The sequence below is a fragment of the Salminus brasiliensis genome, chromosome 14, assembly GCF_030463535.1.
Source record: "Salminus brasiliensis chromosome 14, fSalBra1.hap2, whole genome shotgun sequence".
Lineage (NCBI taxonomy): Eukaryota > Metazoa > Chordata > Actinopteri > Characiformes > Bryconidae > Salminus > Salminus brasiliensis.
The window spans coordinates 16,848,385-16,873,381 of record NC_132891.1 but is presented as its reverse complement, the minus strand read 5'-3'; the positions used below and the strand labels follow the sequence as shown (position 1 = coordinate 16,873,381).

General features: G+C 40.3%; 2 protein-coding genes and 1 non-coding gene across 9 annotated transcripts; 2 read left to right on the top strand and 1 right to left on the bottom strand.

Moving 5' to 3' along the window:
- Positions 1–931: 931 nt before the first annotated feature.
- On the top strand, positions 932–20,102 carry tpd52l2b (tpd52 like 2b). 7 transcript variants are annotated; one of them, XM_072696024.1, is made up of 9 exons: positions 932–1,188; positions 2,960–3,111; positions 3,265–3,413; positions 11,238–11,285; positions 11,737–11,838; positions 14,844–14,870; positions 16,006–16,047; positions 16,316–16,364; positions 18,376–20,102. In XM_072696024.1, the coding sequence occupies exons 1-9, from the start codon at positions 1,170–1,172 to the stop codon at positions 18,460–18,462; spliced, it is 675 nt and encodes a 224-aa protein (XP_072552125.1). In that variant the 5' UTR covers positions 932–1,169; the 3' UTR covers positions 18,463–20,102. The 7 variants fall into 7 exon arrangements, with proteins under 7 accessions (XP_072552125.1, XP_072552124.1, XP_072552127.1 ...); XM_072696023.1 differs by having other exon boundaries at positions 16,003–16,047; XM_072696026.1 differs by lacking the exon at positions 11,238–11,285.
- Positions 20,103–21,692: 1,590 nt separating this feature from the next.
- trnae-cuc (transfer RNA glutamic acid (anticodon CUC)) lies at positions 21,693–21,764 on the bottom strand. Its single transcript has one exon. It is a non-coding gene; the product is annotated as a tRNA-Glu (tRNA).
- A 267-nt stretch (positions 21,765–22,031) lies between these two features.
- ppdpfb (pancreatic progenitor cell differentiation and proliferation factor b) lies at positions 22,032–24,247 on the top strand. Its single transcript, XM_072696821.1, has 5 exons — positions 22,032–22,193; positions 22,888–22,976; positions 23,105–23,182; positions 23,603–23,702; positions 23,842–24,247. The coding sequence occupies exons 2-5, from the start codon at positions 22,922–22,924 to the stop codon at positions 23,966–23,968; spliced, it is 360 nt and encodes a 119-aa protein (XP_072552922.1). The 5' UTR covers positions 22,032–22,193; positions 22,888–22,921; the 3' UTR covers positions 23,969–24,247.
- Positions 24,248–24,997: the final 750 nt, after the last annotated feature.

Below are 24,997 nucleotides of genomic sequence, written 5' to 3'. Positions count from 1 at the left end.
TGAAGACGCCTGGTGCTGGTGTGAATCTGACTAACTAGTATATCTCTCTCACACAACACCCCTTATAACCCCCCATCTGGCAACTTCACAGGAGAAGGAAAACACTTAAAGCATGGCTGAGGCAAGGAAGGAGAACTCGAGAAATTTGGACTGAAGTTCTGGGGGCTATGTGCTGATGGGACCCAAAGCCAGACCCAATGCAGAGGTTGAGCATGATTGGAGCATCAGAAGGAGCATCAGAAGGAACAGGGCGGTGGCAGGGTGTGAATCTTCATCAGGGAAAAATAGAGGAGCGGCTTTATAGTGCGTATTAACGGAGAGGAGGAGTTTGACCGTGGTCCTTCTCCCAATCTTATTTATTTTAGTTTAATTTATTACATAACTCCATTTCAAAAGACCTTTTTTATTGAACTTTTTAAATAATGTACAGAACTGCCAGATTCAAATATTTAAAGTATTTCAAAATTAAGATACATGGATTTAGAGTTTTCACATGACATTGATGATATGCTGTTTTTTAGCATATCAACTTCCAACGCTGGTCACCCAACCTTCAAAACACCACAGATGCTTGTGACCAGAGTTTGCATGGTCAGCTGATTAGGCTAACCAACACTTGATGTGGGTAGACTTTTTAAACTGTATTCTTTTAACCAACATATCAGTAGGTAACTTCACATTCTGCCTGCTGTATTTATGTTGATCACAATCAGACCATTTTATATTATATTATAGTATTATATTTTAATATTATGCTTGTTGTCGTGCTAAGAAGTAGTAGTGATGTATGTTGGTATGGTATTATAGTATTGTTAGTTAATCCAGTGTCTTTATATCAGTGTTTTCTACATTACTGGTCTTCAGTGTTTCTGTTGTTGGGAAAACAACACTCCCCGAGCGTCATCCAAGTGCGCCGGAAAAGAGGTGGACTCGGTGGCCCATCGAGCTGAGGTGGCTGTGTGTGTGTGAGAGAGAGAGTGTGTGTGAGAGTGTATGTGTGTAGGGGTCTGCTGCTTCTGCTCAATTCCCTCAACCGACCTCCGCTTTCCATGCTTGTCGGACAAGCCGCTTCGTGGTTGTGGTAGATTTATTAGTAGAGCACGCTTGAAGAGAACGGAGCAGGCAGAAGTCCGTGTTTTAGGGGAAAATCCGCTCGTTCGTTCGACGACATGGACTCCGCCAGTCAAGGTAAACAGACCCCAGCTGTAGGGCTTCCTCTGCGGTGCAGTGTGCTGCTCTATTTTTGTGAGATACGTGGTTATTTTGATTTATTTATTTATTTTTTGCAGGCCTTAATTATTGTCTGTATGTGTATACGCAGTGCCCGACGGTGAAGGAGACAACAGGGCAGGGTCGGCTATCAAGTTACTCCAGAGATAGCAGCTAGTAACGTTAGCTACAGAAAAAGAAAAGGGGCTCAGCTCAACTCCGTCCATTCGCTGCCTGATCATGGAAAATTAGCTTTCGGTATAACTTACAGCACGTTTAAATAAACTAATCTAAAGAGTTTATAACTTTTATATTCATATATTAATATTTGTGTTATTAATGCGTTTCACTTTTGGGTTGTTTTGTTCGGTTTCAGTGCAGTTAAATTCAATGTCTTGAAATATGAGCAGGCAGGTCTATGTGATGACCCCGTTATTTGTGCAGGAATGGAGAAAAACAGCTAGCTAGCAAAAAGCGAGGCCACTATACTTATAGCTAGCTAATAGCAAGCTAGCTAAATGAAGGATTCTACTTCATCTTAAAAATCCTCTTTTTCATTTTTAAAGTTATCTACTGTAACTTTATTGTAAACTTAACACTTAAAATTGAAACACTTGATTGCTTTTTTTTTTTTTTTTTTTTTTTTGGGTCACGTTTGCTGAGGGTGTGGCTGGTAATCAATCCAGGGTTGTCTGTACAGCTCCTGTCAGTCAGTGAAGGCCAGCTTGCTTGATCCACTGGGCAGTCAGTAGGATTGACCTCTGTGGCCTCTGTTGTATGTTGTCTTGCACATGGTCATCTGTCATTAAAAAAAAAAAAAGCAGACATGAACACCCTCAACACAGAAGCACAGGTGTTTTACTACAGTCGAGGCCTGCTTCTCAGTGCGACTGTGTGGAAAAATAGCCGGAGCCATTTAGAAAGCTTTTAGCCGGTCATTAAAGCACTCTCCTCTGTTGTTTCCAAATAAGCACGCTCAGCAATGTAGTACTAACACGTTCCCCACTTCCACCTGCTATTGTGTACAGAGCTGAATACTGTCTGTGGGTGATCTTCAGAAGGGAAGCAGTGAAAGTTATTAACACCTGCAAAAAAAGGGTTTTCTCTTTTAAAGGGGCAGTCTAGACAATACGAGAAGTGTAACCGTTCCTTCAGCTGTTCTAAACATGCCTGTTTACCTCCTACCATGATGACGTGTTTACAGCAAGACCTGTCAGGTTAAATAGCAGAAAAGACACGTACTGATGATGATGATGATGATGTGTCTCGAAGGTGGGAGGAGTATTTAAGAAACTACAACTGCTTTGAGAAAGTTACTTGTGAGTGGGATGTTTCCAGTGTCACTTTGCTTGCTGGATAATGCAGAAAGACACCAGACAGCTAGCAGAACAGCATTGACATCAGTGGCTAGTATTGCTATGCTAGTATTAAGGATATTTTGTATTCCAGAGTGGGGAATGCCATATTTGTGTAAATCTTGCTGGACATTGTAGTAAAAGAGCACTAATGGGACACGAAATTGAGAATACTTTGAGATGAAAGGTTGTGCTGTGCCGTTTTAGGGCATAATACCCCTTAAAGGTTAAGACGAGGTATATGAGTAGAGTCTTTGAGAACAAATGAGCAAGTCAGTAAACAGAATATCAGAGTAAAGACATCTATTGGATGTGGTTGCAAGCAAGTCACTCTGAAGAATTGGCTGCATCTTAATCTCCTTTTCTCTTTTTCCGTCTCTCTCTTTCCTATGCAGACATCAATCTGAACTCTCCAAATAAAGGCCTGGTCTCTGACTCCCTATCAGAGGTGCCAGCAGAGACGGGTGCATCTGGTGTCACCCCGGTTACACTCCCTCCAGGGCTCACAGAGGAAGAGGCTGAGGAACTGAGGACTGAACTGACCAAGGTAAACAACACAACTGTTTCACTGCAGTGACGTGCAGGCGGAGCAGAAGAAGGACAGTGGTGTGAATACATGTTTGCTCTGGACAGTAGAGATGCCACAGACGATGAGCTGAGCTTCCTCCGCAGCTGATTTCATCGCCTTTTATCGTTTCAGGTGGAGGAAGAGATCCAGACGTTGCGGCAGGTGCTTTTGGCCAAAGAGCGTCACGCGTCGGAACTGAAGCGCAAGCTGGGCCTCAGTCCCTTGACCGAACTCAAACAGAACATCAGTAAAGGCTGGCAGGACGTCCAGACCTCAAACGCGTGAGTAGATCTCCTCACAAATCCTGCGTGGATCGTACTATTTTTTGGGGGGCAGTTGAGGTATAGATTTGGACTGAACATTGTGAAGTACTCATTACTGGGGAATGTAATAATATTTTTAGATTGATTTTGGATTTTGGATGTATAATAGGGCTGGGCGATATGGTAAAAAAAAAAGACGTTTTTCATGATGCACAATATTTATCACGATACCTGTAATCACAGACTAAAAACAGATAGTGACAGATTTTTATAAACTACTATTCAGGTACTGTCCTGTACTGAATAGATGAATAGATTTTTCCAACATCTGCTGCACATCATCTAATTAAACCAGTCCAATTACATTGTCAGTAATGAAACCTGCAGCTGTTCAGTGTTTATTAAGCACTAACAGTATCCTCGATATGCTTAGAAAAGCATACTGTTATCATGATAACATTTATCACAATTTGATAAAAATATTGTCATATTGCCCAGCTCTAATTCTTAACAATATTCAGTTAGGTATATGCATTCATTTAAGACTTAAATGTATTTCCCTTAGGGTTAAGGTTATTTTTAAGGATTTAAGTTTAGATGTAAAAGTGTTATATAACATTGTACTGCATTTTTTTATGAAATACAAAAAATACATTTGTGTATATACATATGTATATGAGATTTGGTGAATCCAAACCCTGGTCACTCCAATAAGTTGGCATAAGAATGTTCTTATGTTTTGCAATTCTCCCAAACATCTTAAGAAGTTATCAAGTATTCTCTTAAGAAAGCCTTTATTATTTTCTTAAGATCTTCCTTAGACACACTTCGTTGTTTTGTTTATCATAAACAAAGCCAAATAACATCTTTAATTTAGACATAAATTCTGTAATTCAACTATTTAAACTGATCATTTTAGAGGCTCACCTATTGAACTCTCACACTCTCAGACAAGTGGGAGGCAATCAGAAGGTTAAGAAAATATTTAAGAGCATTTTCTTTGGAGAATACCAACTGTTCCTAGAATCTCTCTTAAGTGAAACATTAGATTTCTAAAGAATATCCATTTATTATATTGGCCTCATTCTTAAGCATGACCTATGTCCCCTCCATTGGGCAGATCTCCTTTTTTTGTTTTCTTTATTTTTTGTTGGTTTTTATTTCATCTTTTTTATTTCAAATATTTCATATTTGATTTATTTAATTTATATAGATATGTTTTTTGTTTGTTTGTTTGTGTTTTTACCATTTCACGGATGCACCAAATCTTTTCCTTGTAGAACAACAATCAAACCAAGTCATTTGTGATCTACACCCTTCCTCTGTACTGATGCCATTTGACAAGGGCATTGGTAGCAGCTGTTCCTGCGACTCTTACAAGCTAATCCCTCTGAAGCTCACAGCACAGCGCTCTTCTCTAACTAACTCGCAGTCCACCTCTTGCTTCATCATGCTGTAAATCGAGCTCTCTCAGACATCAGGGATTTACATATAAAAGCGCTGAGGCACTGGAGAGACTGGCATGTCTCCTAACAGTTAAAAGCTTTTGAGTGGTATTGTTTTATGAGCTGAATAGACAGAGGCGCTATATGAGAGAGTTTTAGTCAGTGAGTCAGGGATGACTCACAGCCATTATTGTACTTTAGGCTGATTTACCTTGTCGCTTCCTGACTATCACTTTTGCACAGGCACCGACAAGGCTAAGGCTTGTTGGTAGCAAAGTTAGCATCTGTTTCTCAGAGGAAGATTTAGCAAATCAGATATGGTTAAAAAATCAAAATAGTTTTAAAAAAAATTTTTTTTTACGTTTTTTACTATAATACCTAAATAACTCATATATATGTTTCAGATGGAGGTCTGTTCTAATGAACAGCGAATACAGCAGTCTGTGTATGGAATTTGAACTGAATTTGCCTTTGTGAGTACAGGAACAGGAAGGATTGCATAGCATGAGAGAGAGCAAACAGTCATTATTCAGAAGGAAGAAGGTATGGGAAAGGCAAACACCAGCCAGGTCAGGTCTTGATGGGACTGGAGACTACAGGGACTGGGAGTCTCAGTCAGCCGTGTTTAAAACTATTTGTTTAGGCAGTAGCTACTGGATGGTAAGATTGTGGTAAAGTACAGCGTGTACTGGGTAATGTCCTCATAAACTATGTTCAATAATTTGTGAAGCACAAATTAGCAATAACTCTTCAGGTGGATCAGCAGACATTTCCAGTCGAAGCCCCCAGCCGTCTGTTTCAAGATATATAACGTGCTCCCAGTCTCGTGGAGACAGGTTATAACCTTGTGTGTGTTTGTAGCTATGTGAGAACAACAGAGATGCTGGGCCAGTGGAATGAGAAGATTGCAGGATGTGAGCTGTGAGTCTGTGGATAGTTTGGCAGATTTGACGCTGTTTGCTCATGTTCTTCTCACCACCATGTAATATTGGGTGTCCAGTGGCTATGACCAGCCGGTGTGCAGTGTGGTGCACGTCTGCTTAACCAGGTTTGTCTGTGTGTCTCTACTGTAAATGAAAATTAGTTAAACTATAGCACTCTCTCCAAATTACACTTCAGTGGTAATTCTGCCACAAATAAAAATGCACATCATTTTCTCCTTAGCTTAGCAGATTAGCAAGGGGCTTGTTTGATTTTTGGTGATTTGGAGGCTAATGTAACTAACAAGAACTAACTTTTAACCATCATGCATTGTTTATCTTCAGAGGCAAATAAAGGTGTTTTCACACTGCCTCATTAGAGCTGGACAATATGACAACTTATACTTTATCGTATTGTGATCAATTTTATCGTGATGACAGTATGCTTTTCTAAGCATATTGAGGATATTGTTAGTGCTTAATAAACACTGATCAGCTGCAGGTTTCATTACTAACAGTGTAATTACACTGGTTTAATTAGATGAAGTGCAGCAGGTGTTGAATAAAATTACTCATTATTCAGTATGAGAGAGTGTCTGAATAGTAGTTTTTAAGAATCTGTCGCTACTGATGTTTAGTTTGTGATTTACATGTATCGAGATAAATGAAAAAAGTCTTTAAACAGTTTTTTTACCATATCCCCAGCCCTACAGCACATTTGAGTCGGACTAAATTGGAGTTTGTTTTATTTAATGTTTGGCGCAATTCATTTGGGCTGCTGTGAATACAATAAACGCACTCGCACTAATAAACGCACTAATTACTACAGCAATGGACAAATGCCATCTTTGCCCTAGCTCCATGTTAAAATACACATAAAAATATCTAGTCCACAACACAGTACCTACTTCCTGTATTTGCTTCTTCTTTTTTTTTTAATACCGCTCCAGACAGGTCTGGCCAGAAAGTGGAGAGAACCAATAGGGTTAAACTCTCCAAGTTTACCAACTCATTAACTGATTTGGACCCGAGCAAACAAACTATAGGTGCGAAAACGCTCTCAGACAGGTGCTGCAAGCCTTCTAGCTGCAGTGCAAAACTAAGGAAGCAGAAACATCTTCAGTAACCTTAAAGGTACCATAGAATGGAATATTGTATTCACCTTGGTGTAGTTGATTAATGCTATGGAACAGTCTTGACTCATTATATTTAAACCCCCAAATCTGGGACAGTCCCGTTTCCTGTTCACATGTGCTGCTCTTCAGTGTTACTAATTAACATCACCACTAGACTACTAAATATTAAAAAACGGGTTGCTACGCAAACCTGTCCTAGTGACCACAGTTTTGCCTGATGCCCTGATCTCTGGAAGGGCGACTTGAACGTGGTGCACAAGAATGCAGTAGTCACAGAAGCGAGCAGGAATCTGTGCTGGGCTAAAAGCTAACCCTAGCTTACCGGCTTTACCATCTCTTCTTCGCAGGATTTTAGGAATATCCATTAAGACTTGGGAATGATAATAATAATAATAATAATAATAATAAAAAAAAACTATGAAGGTATTATTGTTCTGGTGCTTTAAACAAAACTATGCCATGCTATGTGACTTCTGCGTAAGCCAGAAGTCCGTAAACCAGCCAATCAAAGCAGAGCTCAATTAATTATTCATCAGTCTACTATAACAGGAAAATCAGCATTAAGGCCAAAACCTAGGCTTGTAAATGGACATGTAAAACCACCTCTGGGCTTTTATTATGCCTTCTTAATATTTTAAAAAGACAAAGGTATTGCAGCACTGTGGGCTTGGTGTGATTGGAATTGCTTTTTGGCCTGTTGGAGTGCTCAGTCATGTGGTTTTTGTCTGTAGTCTATGCCTTGAGTACTGCTCTGTTTGCTTTTCTGTCGCCTTTAACATGCTTGGTATGATGCTTCCTCAGCTAGCTTTGCTAACTCTGGATGCTTTTCCAGTCAGTGGCAGTGACAGCCTATTACGAAACCCTCCGCAGTTGCGTGCAACAAAGGCCCCGTGTGTTATTCTTTCTCTCTTCAGTAGCGGTGGGTGTCTGAAGCACTGACTCACTGCCTTCCTCAGATATTTTTACTCCTCTTCTTCATTCCTTCATTGAAGCAGACAAGCTTCTGTTGGTTCCCTCTGTTAGTAGGCAGGAGATTTCAGTCAGTTTTATTGCGTGTTGATGGGTTTTTTTTTTTTTTATGTCCTTACTTCGAAATGCTGTGATACGTACAGTGGGTGAACAGAAACAATGGAAATATAAGATAAGATAAGATAGTCCTTTATTAGTCCCGCAGTGGGGAAATTAGAGCTGTATATCACTTATCACTTATCAAATATCCCTTATCAAGAGGAACTGGGGTGGTTTTGGTTTTGAGAGCAGCTTCAGAGTAACACTGGCTGCTTCTGCACAATTCATCAGATTTCGAGATGAACATTGGACCAGTCTTCAAGAACACCACACTGGCTAATATTTTTTTTATTATTTATATACTGTTTTATTTGTTTGTTTGTTTTGTTTTTGGCTTCGGTATATGCAGTGTGGCTATACTGTATAATGCTCTTGGTCTCCAAATGCTAGTCCAGTCAAAATATCAAATTTTTGAAGCATATTTTTGGTTCATGTTGGGTGAGGGAGGTTTGACTTCCCTTGAATTCCATAAGCCGTTTGTGTGTGGGTGTTTAAATTCCTCTCCATTTGTCTTATTTTAGTATCTGCCTACTTCTACTGTGGAACGATTCATCGTTCCTCCTTCTCTTGTTTGCTTTCTTGAAACCTTTCAGACATTTTCTTTCTACACACGTTAAAATTGCATGGCTTCACCCTTTAACTCTTCCACAGTAGTTACCAGTAGAGGTGTAACAGTACCCAAAAGTAACACTGCGGTATGGACCTCACGGTTCGGTATAGGTTTGGTAGAATGGGGGGAAAAGACAAAAAAAAAGGATCGATTTTGAACAGACTAAGTAAGCTGTAAAACAGAACACTGAGAACTAAAGAATAACGAAAGGCAAAACTCAAGGTAGGCTATGAGTCACTCTTCCACTATATGAGAGAGAGAGAGGCAGGCAGATAGGCAGAGGCAGGTGGGGGAGACAAGACTACAGGTACCATGACAATGCTTGTAAATCACTACAGGTCCAATAAAACAATGCAAATTCAGCGACTGACACCTTAAGGTTTCCGGGTGACACATGAGCTTGTGAAATTACCGTATTTACGACCACCCCCTGTACCGTGAAGGTTTAGTGCAAATACACGTGCTGTTACACCCCTAGTTACCAGCTTGCCTTAGCTGGGATAGCATCGACCAGAGAGAGAGTGTAGCTAGACAAACATTGCAGAACAACATAGAATGGCTTGGACAACAGATGGAATTGGAATTGCTACAAATGAGACGTTTATCAGCGAATCTGTTATCAGCCACAAAAGAATGAATCCAGTCCAGTTCTGTAACAAATCTAGCCTTGAACAACACTCACTCACACTGTATGATGATGTAGTGGTTGGGGTGTGTTTCCACCTCTCGGGTAGTAGTGTAGTTTAGCAGTTTTTAAAGGGTCCCTGTTGTGGGATGCTAAATTTTCATCCATTTATTGAAATAACAATGTTTTGCCTGTTTACTTACTATTAGTCCATACTGTCCATACATGGAAACCAAGCAGTTTGTTTAAGTTAGTCTCAAGAACTAACGCATTTACAATCTCCACCTATTTAGCCTACCACAGTTTAGCCCCTCCCACTCATTGCAGTTCTCACCAGTGTTTCAGCTCTGAGTGATTTTTCATTGAGGCACAATACAGGACAACCAATCAGAAAAGAGCTCTTTTACATTAAAGAATGGCTGGCATATAAACACACACTCTACCTCCTCTGATTAAATATTGTGCAGTGTGGTGGGAGTGAAGGCTGAAATGGCGTAAAAGGCTACAAGGTCAAGAGTGTGTTTGTGTGAGATCTCTCACTTCCCTCTCAACACACAGTGTCCACTAAGATTGGACAGCCTGCAGTTGCTGCTGGGAATAAGAGGAGGAGTGTGAGTTATGGAGCTGTGGAATTGTCCTGCAGTTGTGTTTACTGTGTGGTCAGTAGTTATGGTGTTTTGGTACCAACATATCCTGTGATTGTTCTTGAGCGCTTGAGCTCTCAATGCAGTACGAGCAGCTTCTGAAGCATCGTAATTAGGTTCTGCAGATGGATACTTTGGGTTAAAGCTAGCGAAATGCTTTATCGCAGGGCCTGTCATCTGTTTCGTACATGCACAGCAGCCCTACCTGGTACACCAACTTCTGCTTTTTAAACACTGTCTTTAACTGCATGTAGAACCTGCTTCCTTATTACACACCACCATAAAATCAGGGGTGCACTGATCATGACTCTTTAGATAGCTTTATAGCAAAATTTGCCAATAGCTTTTTTTTTCTACCTTTGTTTAAAGGTAGGAAAGATAGTAACATTGTTTGTTTACCTCCAGACGTTTACCACCATCTGATTTTAGGGGGATTAACATTTTGATACTAAAAGTTTATATGTATACCTATTTAATATTTTTATTATAAATAGTTTTACTGTAGTTCAAGTATGTAATAGTGTCTGTTCTAACTGTCCTAAATAAATATATATATGTAGAGCTGGTGGTGAGCCTACCAGTAATTATTTGGTATTTATGATTTTTGGATTTCTGTTAATCATCTTTTCATATTTTTTCCATTTACCATTATGGTGTTTATGGTCAAATTCAGCAGTTCAGCCTTTATTGCTCCCATTTAGTTTAACAGGGAACCGACTATACTGTGATAAGTTTTTAGTTATTTATTTATTTTATTATTTATTGATTGATTGATTGGGAGTCCAGTGGAATAAGTAGGATGGCCATCCCTCTGCAATCATCTCTCTGAGCTGATGTAACAGAGTTGGCAGTTTGCTTTCTTCTACAAGCATGTTCAGCTGTCCAATGACTGTGCATTAGTGGCAGTTTGAAAATCAGTTGGCTGGCATCAAGTATCTTAAGGGAGCACATGCTAGCCGTCATTCTTCCAGCGCTGAAAGCATCATGATAAGAGAGTCTTAGCTAGGTGGTGGGAATTGTCAGTGCTACAATTGGTACGAAATGCTCTTGCTAAAATTAATTTAAAAAATTAAATCAGAAATTGGCAAATATTGGCCAGTCATGATCATGCACCCCTACATAAAATGTGTCGTTGGCGATAGATGCATTTTCAGAGCACCTCCGAAGTAATGGCTTCTCTGTGATGTTGCTGTGACAATGGCATTGCATTAGGTGTCTCCTCAGTTCTAGAGGTTGCATGTTTGAATACTTGTGTTTAAGGTCATGCCCCTAACTGGATATGTCTTCTGTATGCCTGTAATAGTGTTATTTTCGTAATGCTTGTCCTAGCACCCCAGATTCAGTTGTGCATGCAGGAATGAAATGATGAACCTGTTCACCTTGTTTGTTTGTAGATATCTTTCAGCCTCCAGCACTCTGGATGACATTACCCATTCTGAAGTGTGAGTTGTTTTGGTTTTCATTCTTTCTGCTCTTTTGATTCAAGTTCTTTTTCTTTCTTCATGCTTTTGTCTTTCTTTTTTTTTTTCTCTCCAACATTGTTGTAGCAGGGAGGTTGTAGAACTGCTGTGTCATGGTTGCTTGCTGTGTTTGAGGCTTCTTTTTTTTCTGAGACTGCTGACTCAGATATGTTGCTTGGAGTTGTAACAGCAGCTGCTGTTGCAGAGTTGTTTAGGTGGGGCAGTTGCAAGTGGGTTGGCCGCTAATGCTCGCCTCTCTCACTTTAAGATAAATAAATGTGTGTCTGTGCCGAGGTTATCATGTATCTCATCTGGGTCTTTATATCTCCCCCTGGCGGACCTACGGCTCTCAGCCAAAAAGACTGTGTGAGCACTTGTCTGTCTGTCCTCCACTATCAACCTCCATTCTCGTTGTCTTCCTGTCCTCTTACAGGTACAAGAAGACTCAGGAAACACTGTCTCAGGCAGGACAGAAGACTTCCGCCGCCTTCACCACTGTGGGCTCTGCGATCAGTAGGAAACTGGGAGACATGAGGTAATGTTTTAAATTAAAGATATTTTTTAAGTATCAACTTCAACACAATCACATCCTCACAGTAAATGCAGCTGATTAGCCTAGGCATGTTTATGTGTCTGAAGTGTTTGCTCCTGTAGTTTTGCACTGGAACTGAGAGGCTCATTCAGCTTGCTTGTAATGAAAGCCTAAACCCCACCAATTAGCATTGCACAGACCACATGCCTAAATCCTCACAGGCCTATTTAAAGTTTAGCAATGTCAAATAGTTTTGCTTGTGTGATTTCTGGCTCTGTATAGCATATCTATAAAAACAGATAAAGTATGCTAAATATAATAGGATCTAAATGTCCAGGCCACCTTGAAAATCATGGGTTTCTTTCATTAAAACTGGAAACAACATTTTAGAAATGTGAAAAATTAAAAAGGAAATATTACAGTTCTTATAAGTAAAATTAAGAACAAATATTCAATATAATGCACTTTTCTTGGTCAGTGGTTCTACCCTTATTATATATTTTGTCTTCCATTAAACCTCATATACAGGATTTAATCTACATGTCATGTAGATTCCAACTCAATTAGAGTTCATTAAAAAGAGGTATTTGGAGCCAGCTCAAGTACACCCCCACTGCTGTCATTCCAGGGCCCATGTTATGAAAACTTGAAATATACCTGATTTATATATAAATAGTTTGGTGAATTGTGCAAGTTTAGTTTAATTAATTTTTAAAAAGTATCATTCACTATAGTCCATACAATCGGTAGTTAAAAGGATATTTTATGTTATGTATTTGGTTATATTTTTTTTTAATACGTTGAAACAGCCTGGACTGTGTTTTGAATGAGGCACAATACAGGAGGTCCAGTCGGAGCAGTGGTAGGGATGTCCTGATCCAATCCTGGCATTTTTGGATGAATTGGGTATTGGCTATTTTAATCCCAAGCCACTTCAGAGTCTTTGTTTTAACTTTAGTGTTTAGAGCACCATCTGGTGTCCTCACGGCGCCATTAATGGACATTACTGCCCGGCCAGCAGCAGTAAGGACGTTCTCAGAAGAATTCTCAGAAATAGTCTGCAGTGTGGAGCTATTTTACAATGGAACATGAAAACAGAACATAATATCTAAAACTGAAATGCTCCGTTTTTACCAGCAAGAGAACCTTGGTCAAGGAGGGCCGCATTATAAAATATGAAACACAGTATTAAACTAAAATAATTCCGTCCGGAATGTCTCATTATAGAAACTGCTACTAAAGATAAAGGAATTTTGCTTCATCATTAATTAGCAACTCTAATGAGCAACTCCTAAACTGTGTGGCTATATTATGTTTTTTACAATCACTAAGGACCGGTATCGGCTGATACCCTGCATTAACTGACTAGAATCAGATTGGCGAGTAAAATAACCTGATCATCCCTAGTCATTTTCATACATCTCTCTTAAAGCCACAGCCTAAAAATGGTTAGATTGTATACATGGTTAAAATGGTAAATCAGTAAAATATGTAGGATATGGGTCATAGCAAAACGGGCACATACCACAAATAAATAATTAAAGTAAAGTTAACATTTTTAAAAGGTTTTCATTAAATTTTGTTATGCTGATGCATTAAATTGTAATTTAAAATGTTACATTAGAAAGAAATGCTCAATAGAAACCATTTCTCTTTTCTGACCCAACTGTAGATGAAATGTTAGTACAAAATGCTTTAGATTTCAGTAACACTGCTACTGTTTTATCAATGTTTTAGAGTTAAAAGTATAGCGTATAGTGTTTTTGAGGTTATTTAACAGCTTACCGCACACATGATTTTGCCATGAGGTTTACATTATACTCATTGGCCTCGTAAGTCCAGTGCAAAACCAAAGACGCAAACAGGTCTGGGATGACTGACTACATTTTGTGGCAGGAGGTCAGTATCAGTCTGTATATCACCCTTTTTTTTTACACAGTCGCCCAGAACTGCTCTTTCTCTCTAGGATACATCTGAATGAGTTCTGTTCTTTGCTCAGTCACACTGCCATCACTGTCCACATTGTCTGTCAGTGTCTGTCTGTCTGTTGTGTTGCGTTCATCTGCATTATTCTTGCATGCTCCCATAGTCGCCCGCCCGTGCTTGCTCTGTAGCAGCTACGGATCCCGCATTTGTTCTGTTTTCCTTCCTGCATGGTGCCAAGGCCCCTGTGGCTTTGGAACTTCCGTGCTTTGTTCTGTTTTGTGCCATATCTCTGCAGCAGTGCCGTTTGTTTCATTTCATCTACCAAAACACAAAGCCTGTTTTAACAAGCCTTAAAAAGTATCAGTTGCTTTCTTTCTGAAGCCTTGTGTACTTAATTGCTTCAATTCTATTCTTGACACAAATCATTTATCTTAGGATTTGCAATATCCTCATAGCCACTCCTTTTACAAATTCCTAATTAGTTACTGCCACATCCATGGCACAAATGGCTATCCGTATGACAGCAGAAGAACATGGAGCATTAAAAGAGGAGCCTTTCCTCCAAACTCTGTCCATCCTCTGCTTTGAGTCTAATGAAGTCCAAGTACTCAGTTCCCACATGGTGGTATTTCTACATGACAGCCTGTCAATGCAGCTGTACCCAAGCCTTGTTAGGGATTAGCAGTAACTCCAACTTCAGTGCATTAGTCTGCAACCAAGCTAATGGCTACATTTATCATATCAAAAGTATGCTGCCTATTCATATCTTATTTGAGAGGTTTAGATGTGAATTGGAATCTTGACTATTACTACACAGTGTTTATTCCAGTGTTGACCACTTTCCTCTGTGTGTGTGTTTCCATGCCATGACCTGTATGTACGTCCATTCATCCTTCATCGCCAGTATTCCATTCTGGCCTATAGTTAACAGTGTACATTAACTTACTGGGAGGCTTGGTATATCTTACATTTCTGATTTTTGTTCTGCTTGCTTGGATCTTGCCTGATGCTTAATGCTCACCCTGATTGGTTCTGTGTTCCTTTTTTTTTTTTTTTTACCGCTGCACCTGATTGGCCCACAGAGCTCTGCCTTTCTCTAACTCCTTTGGGTAAGACTGACTGGTAATCAAAAACAACAAATGGTAGATAAATGTAAGGGGTTGTAGATAAAATGTAGTGTAATGTGAAGCCACGCTAACCCTGCAGATGCACAGTAAAGCCATTTCAATGGAATTCAAGTTTAAAGCAACACTATGAAAAAAGGGCATTTCTTGCTCCTGGGCTCCACCTACAGTCAGGATATTGAGCCCACAGTAGCAATGACAGCAACGCTATTCTCCCTATTACAAGACAGTGGAGTGCCAACATGATTTTAAAGCTGTTATTTGAAGGTACAAGTGCTGCATAGCGTTGCTTTAAATCCCAGTTTAGTGTTTCATTATCCAGGGTCCCATCATCAATTTAATCACCCACAAATTTCAAAGTAGTAATAAGTACATTGTCCCTATAGCTTGTCCTGATGTACTATTGAAAGTTTGTATTTGCCCCGCTTGCTTCCTTAGCTGGTTGCTTCTGCATGAAATATGTACACTGATCAGGCATAACTTGTTACATTGCCACCTGTCAATTTTTGATTTTGTGATTTACACATTAGACAGCAAGTTAACCGTCAGTTTTTGAAATAAAGATGTTAGAAGCAGGAAAAAAGACCAAGCGAAAGAATCTGAGGCACTTTGACACGAGTCAGATTGTGGTGACTAGACGACTCTATCAGAGCATCTCCAAAATGGCAGGTGCCCTTTGTGGGAGGTCTCCTGTTATGCAGTGGTCGGTACCTACCAAACATGGTTCAACAAAGGACAATCGGTGAACCGGTGATGGTCATGGGTGCCCAAGGCTCATTGATGCGATTAGTGGAGGTCCCACCTCACAGCTTGCAGGACTTAAAGAATCTGCTGCTGATGTTTGCTGTTTTGGCAGCACAAGGGGGGCCCTATACTATATATTAAGCAGATGGTTGTAATGTTATTGCTGATCAGTGTATATAATATGAATGTTAAACTGCATAGTGGTGCTAGATAAACCTAAACGTTTTTTGTTTTTTTTTTATGTTTGACTGAATATAAAATGTCAGACTTGGTTGAAGGAAAGTTGGTTTGCTTTGCTTTTGCTTCATGTTCTGAATGCTTCTGTCTGCTTGTTAACACTGGCACCTCTTGTCTTCTTTTAACGCTTTCGAAGTAGCAACTACTCCATTCGCCATTCGATAAGTATGCCAGCCATGAGGTAAAGTATTCCAGGTTAACTCCAGTACCCTTCTGTTTGGCCTTAGGACACTGCCTTTAGAGCTCATGTTTACGCTCCAGAGTGTTTTCTAGTCATTACTGAAGTTCTAACCTAATGAAAATTTAAAGCACAGGCCTTTATTTAAGATCAAACTGTGTGTGCCTGTGGATCAGGTGCCATCATTTGGACTGCTTAGAGCCTTGTGTATGTGCCACTCATCTGCCTCCTGCAGCAGTAAGAATAACATTCCAATGATGTGTTTTTACAGAAACTCCCCAACCTTCAAATCATTTGAGGACAAAGTTGGAAACATCAAGGTAAGGAATGACTGCATAAGACTCCATAAGAAATACTTGAAAGAAACACCTACCTAATCACACATCTGTAGCATACAGTCAAAAAAAATATAGGATTTGATGGCTTTCAGTGTACTTTGAAAAGAATAGAAAAGCCTCTGACTTGAAATACTCTCATGATAGAAACCAATGGCCTGTTGCTGGATTCTGCCAGGGAGCATTTATGCAAATCTCAAAGATTTGTTGGATACGTTTATGAATTCTTCAGTCAGAGCTGGGTCAGCAGGTTTTCTGATCTTTTCTAAGGAGTAGGAGTAGGTGAATGTGAAGCCCTTCACACACCAACTTGATTGGATGAGGTTAGATCCATGGTGAGCATCAGTGGCTGACCATTGGCCATACTTTATGCAGTGTGTCCCACACAGTCTTAAAAATAAATGTGCTTACAGCCTTAGTTAGTACCAGTTTCTCCTTGTCAGTTTAGTGTGTCTGGGCCTACAGATGCAGGAGATTAATTTAAAAATAAATGTGCTTCAGATGGTTCTTTGAATAAAGCCATAAAAGAACCATTTTTGATTCCATAAACAACCATGTTTGTAATGGAGAAGCTTTTTAAGATTTTAAAAAACGTTTACAGTTTTTTTTTATCAATTATCAATATGAAGATTCTTTACACTTCTTTCCTATGGCATTGCTTAAAGAACCATTTGAAGCACCTTTATTTCTAATAGTGTATGTTGCAGTTTTGCACTGTTTACAGACCACCACCAGCTTCTGCTATGCATAGCCTGAAGTCTTTGCAGGGTGTACTCACCACCAAGCCCGGTTGCCTTGTACCGTGCCCGAGCACGGATGCCCTTAACATTCCAGGCCTGAGCACGCTTCAGCCACGTCATCACAATATGGCTTTTTGTGTTGAAGAAAAAGGCCGCTAACCTAAACTGTGTCCTCTGCTTGATTTGGACTGTTAATGTGCAGAACTTCACACAGAAACTCGAACACGTGATACCCGAATCTGCATCTTCTGATCATGTATTCTGAATGATGACCGATTATAGTATTAAACTCATTGCTTCTTCCAGGAATAGAAATGCTGCTAAAATGACCACACTCATGCACAGTCCAGATCAGACAGGCGACAAATTGAATTTACTTTGTGGCTTATTTGGAGTCGTTTTATGAGCGCTGATGAATGACCCTCTATGCCTTAACACACTTAACACACGTCCTCTCGTGTTTTATTGCTTTTATGAAAGAAAGAGTCACAATAAATCTGAGGAGCCCTTTTATACTGAATATGCTTTAATTTGGTCAGATCCTTCCACCAAAAAGTAGTTCCGCAACAAATGAGTTAACGATCTACACCGGTTATAAATCCAAAACAGCGGGACAGGGTGGATATTGTTTAAGGAACCCGTCGAGCCCAGTACACAGTCCAAGATAACTGCTGTTAGTAAAAGGCTCACCTTTTTTGGTACGGGTAGAGAACTAGAATGGTCTTAAGTATCAGGTTCACTGAGAAAGTCAGGTGATTCTGGTGCCCCCTAATTCATAGAGATGGGAGCTTATATTATTGGAAGTGAACACTTGCCTTTCGAGTCCACCTTAAGCAGGCACGGCTTAATGTGATCACACTAGTCAAAAGACTAGTTTCTTGGTTCTGTTTTAGTATTGCTAATAATAATATCAATAACGAGACCACTGCTACTATTACTCCTACTAATAATAGGTATTCCCTTATTCATTATCCCTGGTTAAACTAATAATAGAACGGGGACGTGGAACTGGGGCAATGGGACATGCTCAGGCATAATATAGCTCCTCTAGTGTGAGAACACCCTTACAGTGCAGATGTTCAGCAGGCCAGGGGCAAATTGCAATTGTTGAAGAGCCTTAGTTAGTACCAGTTTCTCCTTGTCAGTTTAGTGTGTCTGGGCCTACAGATGTAGGAGGAGGAGATTAATTTAAGCAGTAAAGGAGAACTTTAGCTCCTGCATTGTCTCAGCCCAATTCTTCTGTCTTATTGTTGCAGACCAAGGTGGTTGGAGGAAGAACCAACGGCGACGGTGTCCAGTCTCCAAGCGAATCGAACCCTGTGCAGGACAAAGCTCCGTTCTAAACCTCAGCACTCCCATCCCGGACACTCATTTCATCCCTTAGTGAAGCCTGACCCTCTACAGCTGCCAAAACTTCTCTCGCACTCTCTCTCTCTCTCTCTCTCTCTCTCTCTCTCTCTCTCACTGCATCTCCCTCTCTCCTCCAGCCCCTCTTCCACCTTCCACCAGTGCTTGCATGTGCTTGTCTCACTTCACCCACCACACAAACACACACTCTCACACTACAGCTTACGTCACATAGCGTCATCCAAAACAGGTTGTACAAAAAGAGGGGGAAAAAATGTTCAACCATTTTGTATTATAAAGTATTTTACACTGCTTTGCATAATGTTTTTACATAACTTTTATCTAAATATGAATATAAATGAATACAAATAACTATATTTAAACTCTTACTGCCAAGCAGCGTTCATCACATGGTTAAAAAGGGGTCAAAAGAGAGGAAACACCTTAAGAAATCAGAGTGGGGAGGGGCTTATGTCAGAACCGCTCACAAAAGAGGAACTTGCTGCAGTTTTCTATGCTGCTGATCATTAATTTGAGTCCTTTTTTACTCCAAGTACAATGTGAAGCGACGCTTTGCTGTACGTCTGGTGAATGTCTAATCCTCTGTCTGCCTTACACTTGCTCACTATTGCTTCATCGGTTAATTTTTGCTGGTTAGAGCATGTTACATTTAAGGTTGTTTTCCCTTTCACTGTCCTCTTCTCCCCTTAACTTTCTCTTTCTTTGGTTGAGTTCCAGTGTGAAATTGATGGGGTTGTTTTTGTTCTGTGCTTCGTTTAGACAAGAGTCTGCCAACCTTTGCTTTGTGCCACCGCTTTACCAGCGAACTGAGGCCATTTAAAGACCTTCTGCTGTTGAAACGTAGAGCTGTTTTCGCCAACTCACACTAAGTACCACACAGGTGTCACTATGAAATATAGCTCTCGCATTAGCCTGCACTAACCTAACCCAACGTAAAACACTGACTAAGAGACCAGTGGGGTCAAACTCCTTTTTGTTTTCTTCTCTAAGTTATACGAGACTGCATACTTGTGCAGTCTGTATGGTAGCACGGTCACTTTTTGTTTTTGTTTTTTTTATTTGAAACCCAATAAGTTAATTGTTGCATCATTGGCCTTTTTTCTTTTCACTGTTTTGGAGATAGTAAGCCTTTTTATTTTGGTGTTTGGATTTTTTTCTGTGTCAGTGGGTTGAATTATTTCAGTAGTTTACAAAACCGTTATCTTAGACCGCGCTGAAATTCAAGGGATTCTTTATATCTGGGTGCCAGAACTATGTACAGCTATGCTGCCAGTAATACACAGCAGGGGAACGTTAGCTAATGGGATTCATCTTATGCCATTTATCAGGTAGACGGCTCTATCTCTAGTTGTTTTCAAGGAGAGATGTATGTAGTGTACCAAGCATGTTTTCTGAGGGAATCCGTGATTAGAAAATCTCTGAGCTACATATGTGCAAATGGAACTGGCTGTTGTAGAGAGCACGAGCACCATATATAGCTTTAATTTAGAGATCATAGCTTAGGTGTACAAAATGAAAGGATTTGGTTTTCTTTTGAGACATTGGTGGAATACTTATCATTTATGTTCACGTATGTGTTTATGTTTGTATATCAATAAAGCATTCCTTCAAACGACTGCTGGTTGTTCTCTTCTTTTTTTATATGGAAGCCTCTGTTGTAAACACTCATGAGATTCTTCCACTAGCTATAAATGTGTGTGCATGCAATTGCCTGTAGGTGGCAGCATAACAATTACTAAGCGTGCCTAAGTGTTGCCAAGGTTGGTGTTATTCTGCTAAGATTGGGATGTCCAGATTTTCACGTTTTCACAGTTTTCACCATGGCATTTTTTCATGATTGGACTGTTGTGTGAAGTGATGTATCAAACTGAGAAATATTTTAATCTTTAATTCCAATATGACCATCTATCCTACTTTTCCCTAAAAAATGAAATGATTCATTTGATGAAATTGTTGTCTGTAAAATCGTATGTTCAAGTTTGGGCACCCCAGAGGATTCAGTCCAATCACCCAGTTTCTAGCCAGTCCAACAGAATCAGAATCTCTTTATTTTGCTAAGTATGTTACACATATAAGGAGTTTTACTTGGTGAGAGTAACACAATTATGACATGTAACAAACACACTGTTAACAAGTATTACACTATAAGAGAAAGAATACTAACAAATAATAAAGTTAAAAAAGTACTAAAAGTAAAAGAGTTAAGGGATCTAAGAGCGATGTAAAAATCTGTACATGTACAGGTATGAATACTACATATCCACATGTAGCCTGAGTAGACATTTATACATGAACTATAATGTACAGAAAGTTACAGATGATATACACATTTACAGAAAACATCTGTACAGCTGTGCAAATAATAATCATAGTGCAAATGAGCAACATGTTCTGTAGCAGTACTGTGTTGCAGTTAAATCCAGTTTGGTTCAGTTGTAGATTAAGTGTATAGGCTACAGTGTGAGGTGTCCACTGTGGTTTAGGAGCGCTACAGTTCTGGGGGAAGAAGCTGTTAGTGTGCTGTTATGAGAATTCTTCTAGTACAGGAGCTGAGGCCCATTTCTTTCAATTCAATTCTCACCTTTATGTATCTGGCTACATAAATCTGAGCGCTTCTGCTTTAAAGATCAGACTGTTTTATTAATAAAGAGATTGAAAAAGAAAAACATAAAATGTGAGAGACAAAGATTATGGCACATTTTATACATTTTATTTTAATATGTTAAATGCAGCTAATAAATAAAAATTGTGCTCTCTGATTAAAATAATATTTAAGATAATGCTTGTTGATAAGGGGAGTCCAAACGTGCATGCGACTGTACACGCTCGCGCACATCCACTTCACCTGCATGTACTTTATTTAAGGTTAGGCCAGGTTCCCTGAACTGTCCCTCCTTATCAATGTCCTGCAATTGAGCTATTTTAGTCTCCAAAAACAGAAGCAACCCTGGCAAAAAAGCGAGAGTAGTTAATCATTCATACGAGGTTACAGCAATTGATTATCCGTCACTTTACGTTTTACTAAAGTAGTTCTATAGAAGTAACGGGAGCACATGTGCAACAATTGATTATTTATTATGTTATTTTATTGCTAAATATTGTGCAATTACCTTAAATGGTATCCGAACCATTGCATCTGTCTACCACCAAAGTGTGTATGAAAAAATAACAGAGTATCCAGGTAGCTAATTTCCACAAAACGTTGTTCCCTGACCGGGAATCGAACCCGGGCCGCGGCGGTGAGAGCGCCGAATCCTAACCACTAGACCACCAGGGACTGTGTGAGCGCTGCCCGCCTCATGATTTAAATTGTTAAGAAATGCACTTAGCCGTACTTAAATTCCTAAAATAATGGTTTGTCAAATAGTCAGTATGCGTTTACACATCACCACCCCACCTTTTCCACCTTCAGGCGCCCTGCCCGCCGACTACATGACCAAAAACAAACAGGACTCGTCACGGCCGGCCGGCCATCTGGTTTGAGCCAGTTTGGCTAGGCAGGAGCTCTCTCTGACGTCACCTCTCCATATAAAGCCCCGCACTCCGGTGTTGTTTTCAGACAGCACTGCGGTATCTTCACTGGACGTGGAGGGTTTCAGCCACCCAAATCTTTTCAAATGGGCCCCGTCGCCTAGCGTTCACTCCCCAAAGCCTCCGACTGAGTTGTACAGTGTGCTTTAACACCATCAGCACAAGAGGACAGAGGGTGAGTTCAGCGGAGAGAACTTCTACACCTTCGTTTCCGTTATTTGGGGAGATGCCAGCGGTGCTTATGGGGGTGGTGGTACTGAGCAAGCATTGTTTGTTCGGGTGTTTTTGGAGAAAGTTAGCTACAGAACATTTAATTAATGTTGATCTAATCAGTACGTGCTGATTTGGGTTCCTTTAAAAAAGAAAATACCAGGCGGACAAATGTGTCTCGATGTGGTGCTAAACTGACGTTAGCCTGTCCGCTAGTGCTAGCTGTGTCAAGTGGGAGAAGGAGTGTAAATACACGTCTTGAGAAGCCATGCTGGTGTTTGTGTTGGGGGCATGGCGAGCTGTGAGACGGCTCAGTTGATCAGGTTAACGTTGGCTAGCTTTGTTAAGGGCGAAACCGATGAATGGATGTTGAGCTGGAGCATCGATGTTTAGCTAGCTAGGTTCAGGGGTCAGTGTCTCGACCAGCAAAGTCTTTTTATTTGTGATGAAGAGCCTTGCGTTTAGATAGATAGCTAGCTAAGCCTGGAGTAACGTTAGTTAGCTAGCTAGTGTATACGTTACATTCAGACATGCTTGGGTGAGACATTGTAGCTAATGTTGAAATATTCGATAAATAATTAGCTAGGCATAGGCTTTAATCTTTGTTGTTGTTGTTGTTGTTGTAAACTATATCTAATCACCTCACCTCTGTTTTCAAGGTTTCCATCTAAGGACCGGTGAAACGTCTGGAGCATGGCAGCAATCCCAGCTAGCGGTTCTCTTGTAGCCACCACTGACTACTACCGAAGTAAGTGAACTTGCAGAATTATGGCTTTGCTATGAGCAGCTCTTCTATAACAGTACTTTTTACGAGACAGACAGACAGAGAGTGTGAGTGTGTGTTTTCCTCATGGAAAATTGTCTGCACGTCTTCAGGGCGCCTGGGTTCTACATCCAGTAGCAGCTCCTGTGGCAGTTCGGAGTACAGCGGGGAGGTTATCCCACATCACCCAGGTGAGCGTTTACCTTTTGACCGTTATCAGGTCATATCTGATGGTGACTTTGGCCATTTCTCCCTACGTGTAAGCTCAGTTAGGAAACTTCATTGCAACATGGTTGAAACAGTCTAGGAGCATCATCCCTATCAAAGCACTGTTGACTTTTGGGTGTCTGTCTGAGCAATAGGCTCTGTTTTATGGGAAGCAGTTGTTGCAAGTGTTGAGTAAACAATTATCGTGATTGCCCCCTTATAAAGTTTTCCGCAGGTCAGTACTTTTTTTTTTTAAAACAGCAGACTGGGACATTTGTAGAGGATTGGACCTTGCCCCCCACCCCACTACCACATGAATATCTGAGATTAGATGGGCCTGATCTGCACTGTGGTGGTGTTGCTGCTATTGAATCTCTGCTCACTGGGTCTATTGTCTGTTCCAGGCCTGCCCAAGCAGGACTCTGGTCACTGGTGGTCAAGTTTCTTCTTTGGGAAGCAGAACCAGCCTGGCATGGGCACCCTGGCCGAGGAGGCGCAGCAGAAGTGAGTCATTCTCCTGAATTTCTGTACTGTGGAGCCACAATGTTTGGATGCATCCAAGTGGATTTATTTTTCATTCTTAAGATTTCTTGAGTCTTGAGTGTTTTTGCTTGACTGACGCACTGTGGCTTTTGTTCTGCAGGTCAGGGGTTATGAGTGTAAGCAATGGGCAGGTGATGTGCATTGCCCGGGATATGGTGATGAAGAGGCAGGCCAGTGAGAGCAGTGATGCTGGGAAGTCGGAGGCGGGGATTTCTCCCCCTTCTTGAGTCCAGCTTTGGGGGATCAACGCTAGGGGACGGAAATGGCTCAGTTTTGTTTTGTTTAGTTTTTTTTCCATCTGTAGAATGGGCTGCGTTTAGTTTTTTTTTTTTTGTTAGTTTTTTTTATCCATTTTATATGTTTGACTTGAAATACCGTTTTTAAAAAGTGAAGGTTTTGTACATTTTTACACATCTGTAACACTATGGTTGCTTTTTAAATGGTTTTTGTTACTTGTTCCCACGGTCACTCTGTGTTCACAGAAATAAAAGTCTTAAGCAGCCAAACTGTTTTGACCATGAATATTTATTGACTGCTAATGTGGGTAAATGGTGGTTATTGATTTGGCATGTGTGTTTTACACCAAAGCTTTTATGGGACAATTTAGGAATTTAATCTTTCTGAGCTTTCTTGTAGCTTAAATTTGTATTTTATTTTTTTATTTTATTTATTATTCCCCAATCAGCTGGAAATATACCATGTAAGATCCCATCAGAGTTCTGCAGTCATACAAGAACAATGCCATATAATAACATTTAAATTCGGAACTGCTCTAGGAAAGTATGGCCACGGTCACAGTTGCTCAAAGGCCCAGAAGATTCCATATCTCTCAGTGTTTGTAATGATCATCAAAAGCAGTTATGTAACTAGCATGTTACCTCCGCTTCAGTGGAGCTCCTCTGCAGACATGCCACTCAGCAAACCGCATCTATATTGTATGCTCCCCACAAATAACTTGTGTGCAGGGGGAAAGGGGGGTGAGTCAAACCATGAGCTCTTGTTAGTGCAGTGTACCTCAAGTTCATGCAAAAGCAAACCCGCTAGTGTCTGCTCTTGACTTCAGAGTCCACAGCCTGCTTATCCACACCATGTGGCACCAATGTGGCCAGTGTGTGGAGTTAATAACACTGAATAGACAACATAGGCCTACTGAATAAGACCTGCAGAAAAGCAGCGGTATGGTGCGATTAGGGGATTTACAATCATATTGTCAACATGAACACTAAAGCAGACTAGTGCCAGTGATCCGCACGGAA

What these genes read in the sequence shown, in the direction of transcription:
- tpd52l2b (XM_072696023.1), top strand. An exon ending in GACGTCCAGACCTCAAACGC is followed by an intron (nt 3,414 to 11,237) that starts GTGAGTAGATCT and finishes GTTTGTTTGTAG; the next exon opens with ATATCTTTCAGCCTCCAGCA. An exon ending in GACATTACCCATTCTGAAGT is followed by an intron (nt 11,286 to 11,736) that starts GTGAGTTGTTTT and finishes GTCCTCTTACAG; the next exon opens with GTACAAGAAGACTCAGGAAA.
- ppdpfb (XM_072696821.1), top strand. Translation starts at nt 22,922, where the DNA reads ATGGCAGCAATCCCAGCTAGCGGTTCTCTTGTAGCCACCACTGACTAC. An exon ending in GGTTATCCCACATCACCCAG is followed by an intron (nt 23,183 to 23,602) that starts GTGAGCGTTTAC and finishes TGTCTGTTCCAG; the next exon opens with GCCTGCCCAAGCAGGACTCT. An exon ending in GCCGAGGAGGCGCAGCAGAA is followed by an intron (nt 23,703 to 23,841) that starts GTGAGTCATTCT and finishes TTTGTTCTGCAG; the next exon opens with GTCAGGGGTTATGAGTGTAA.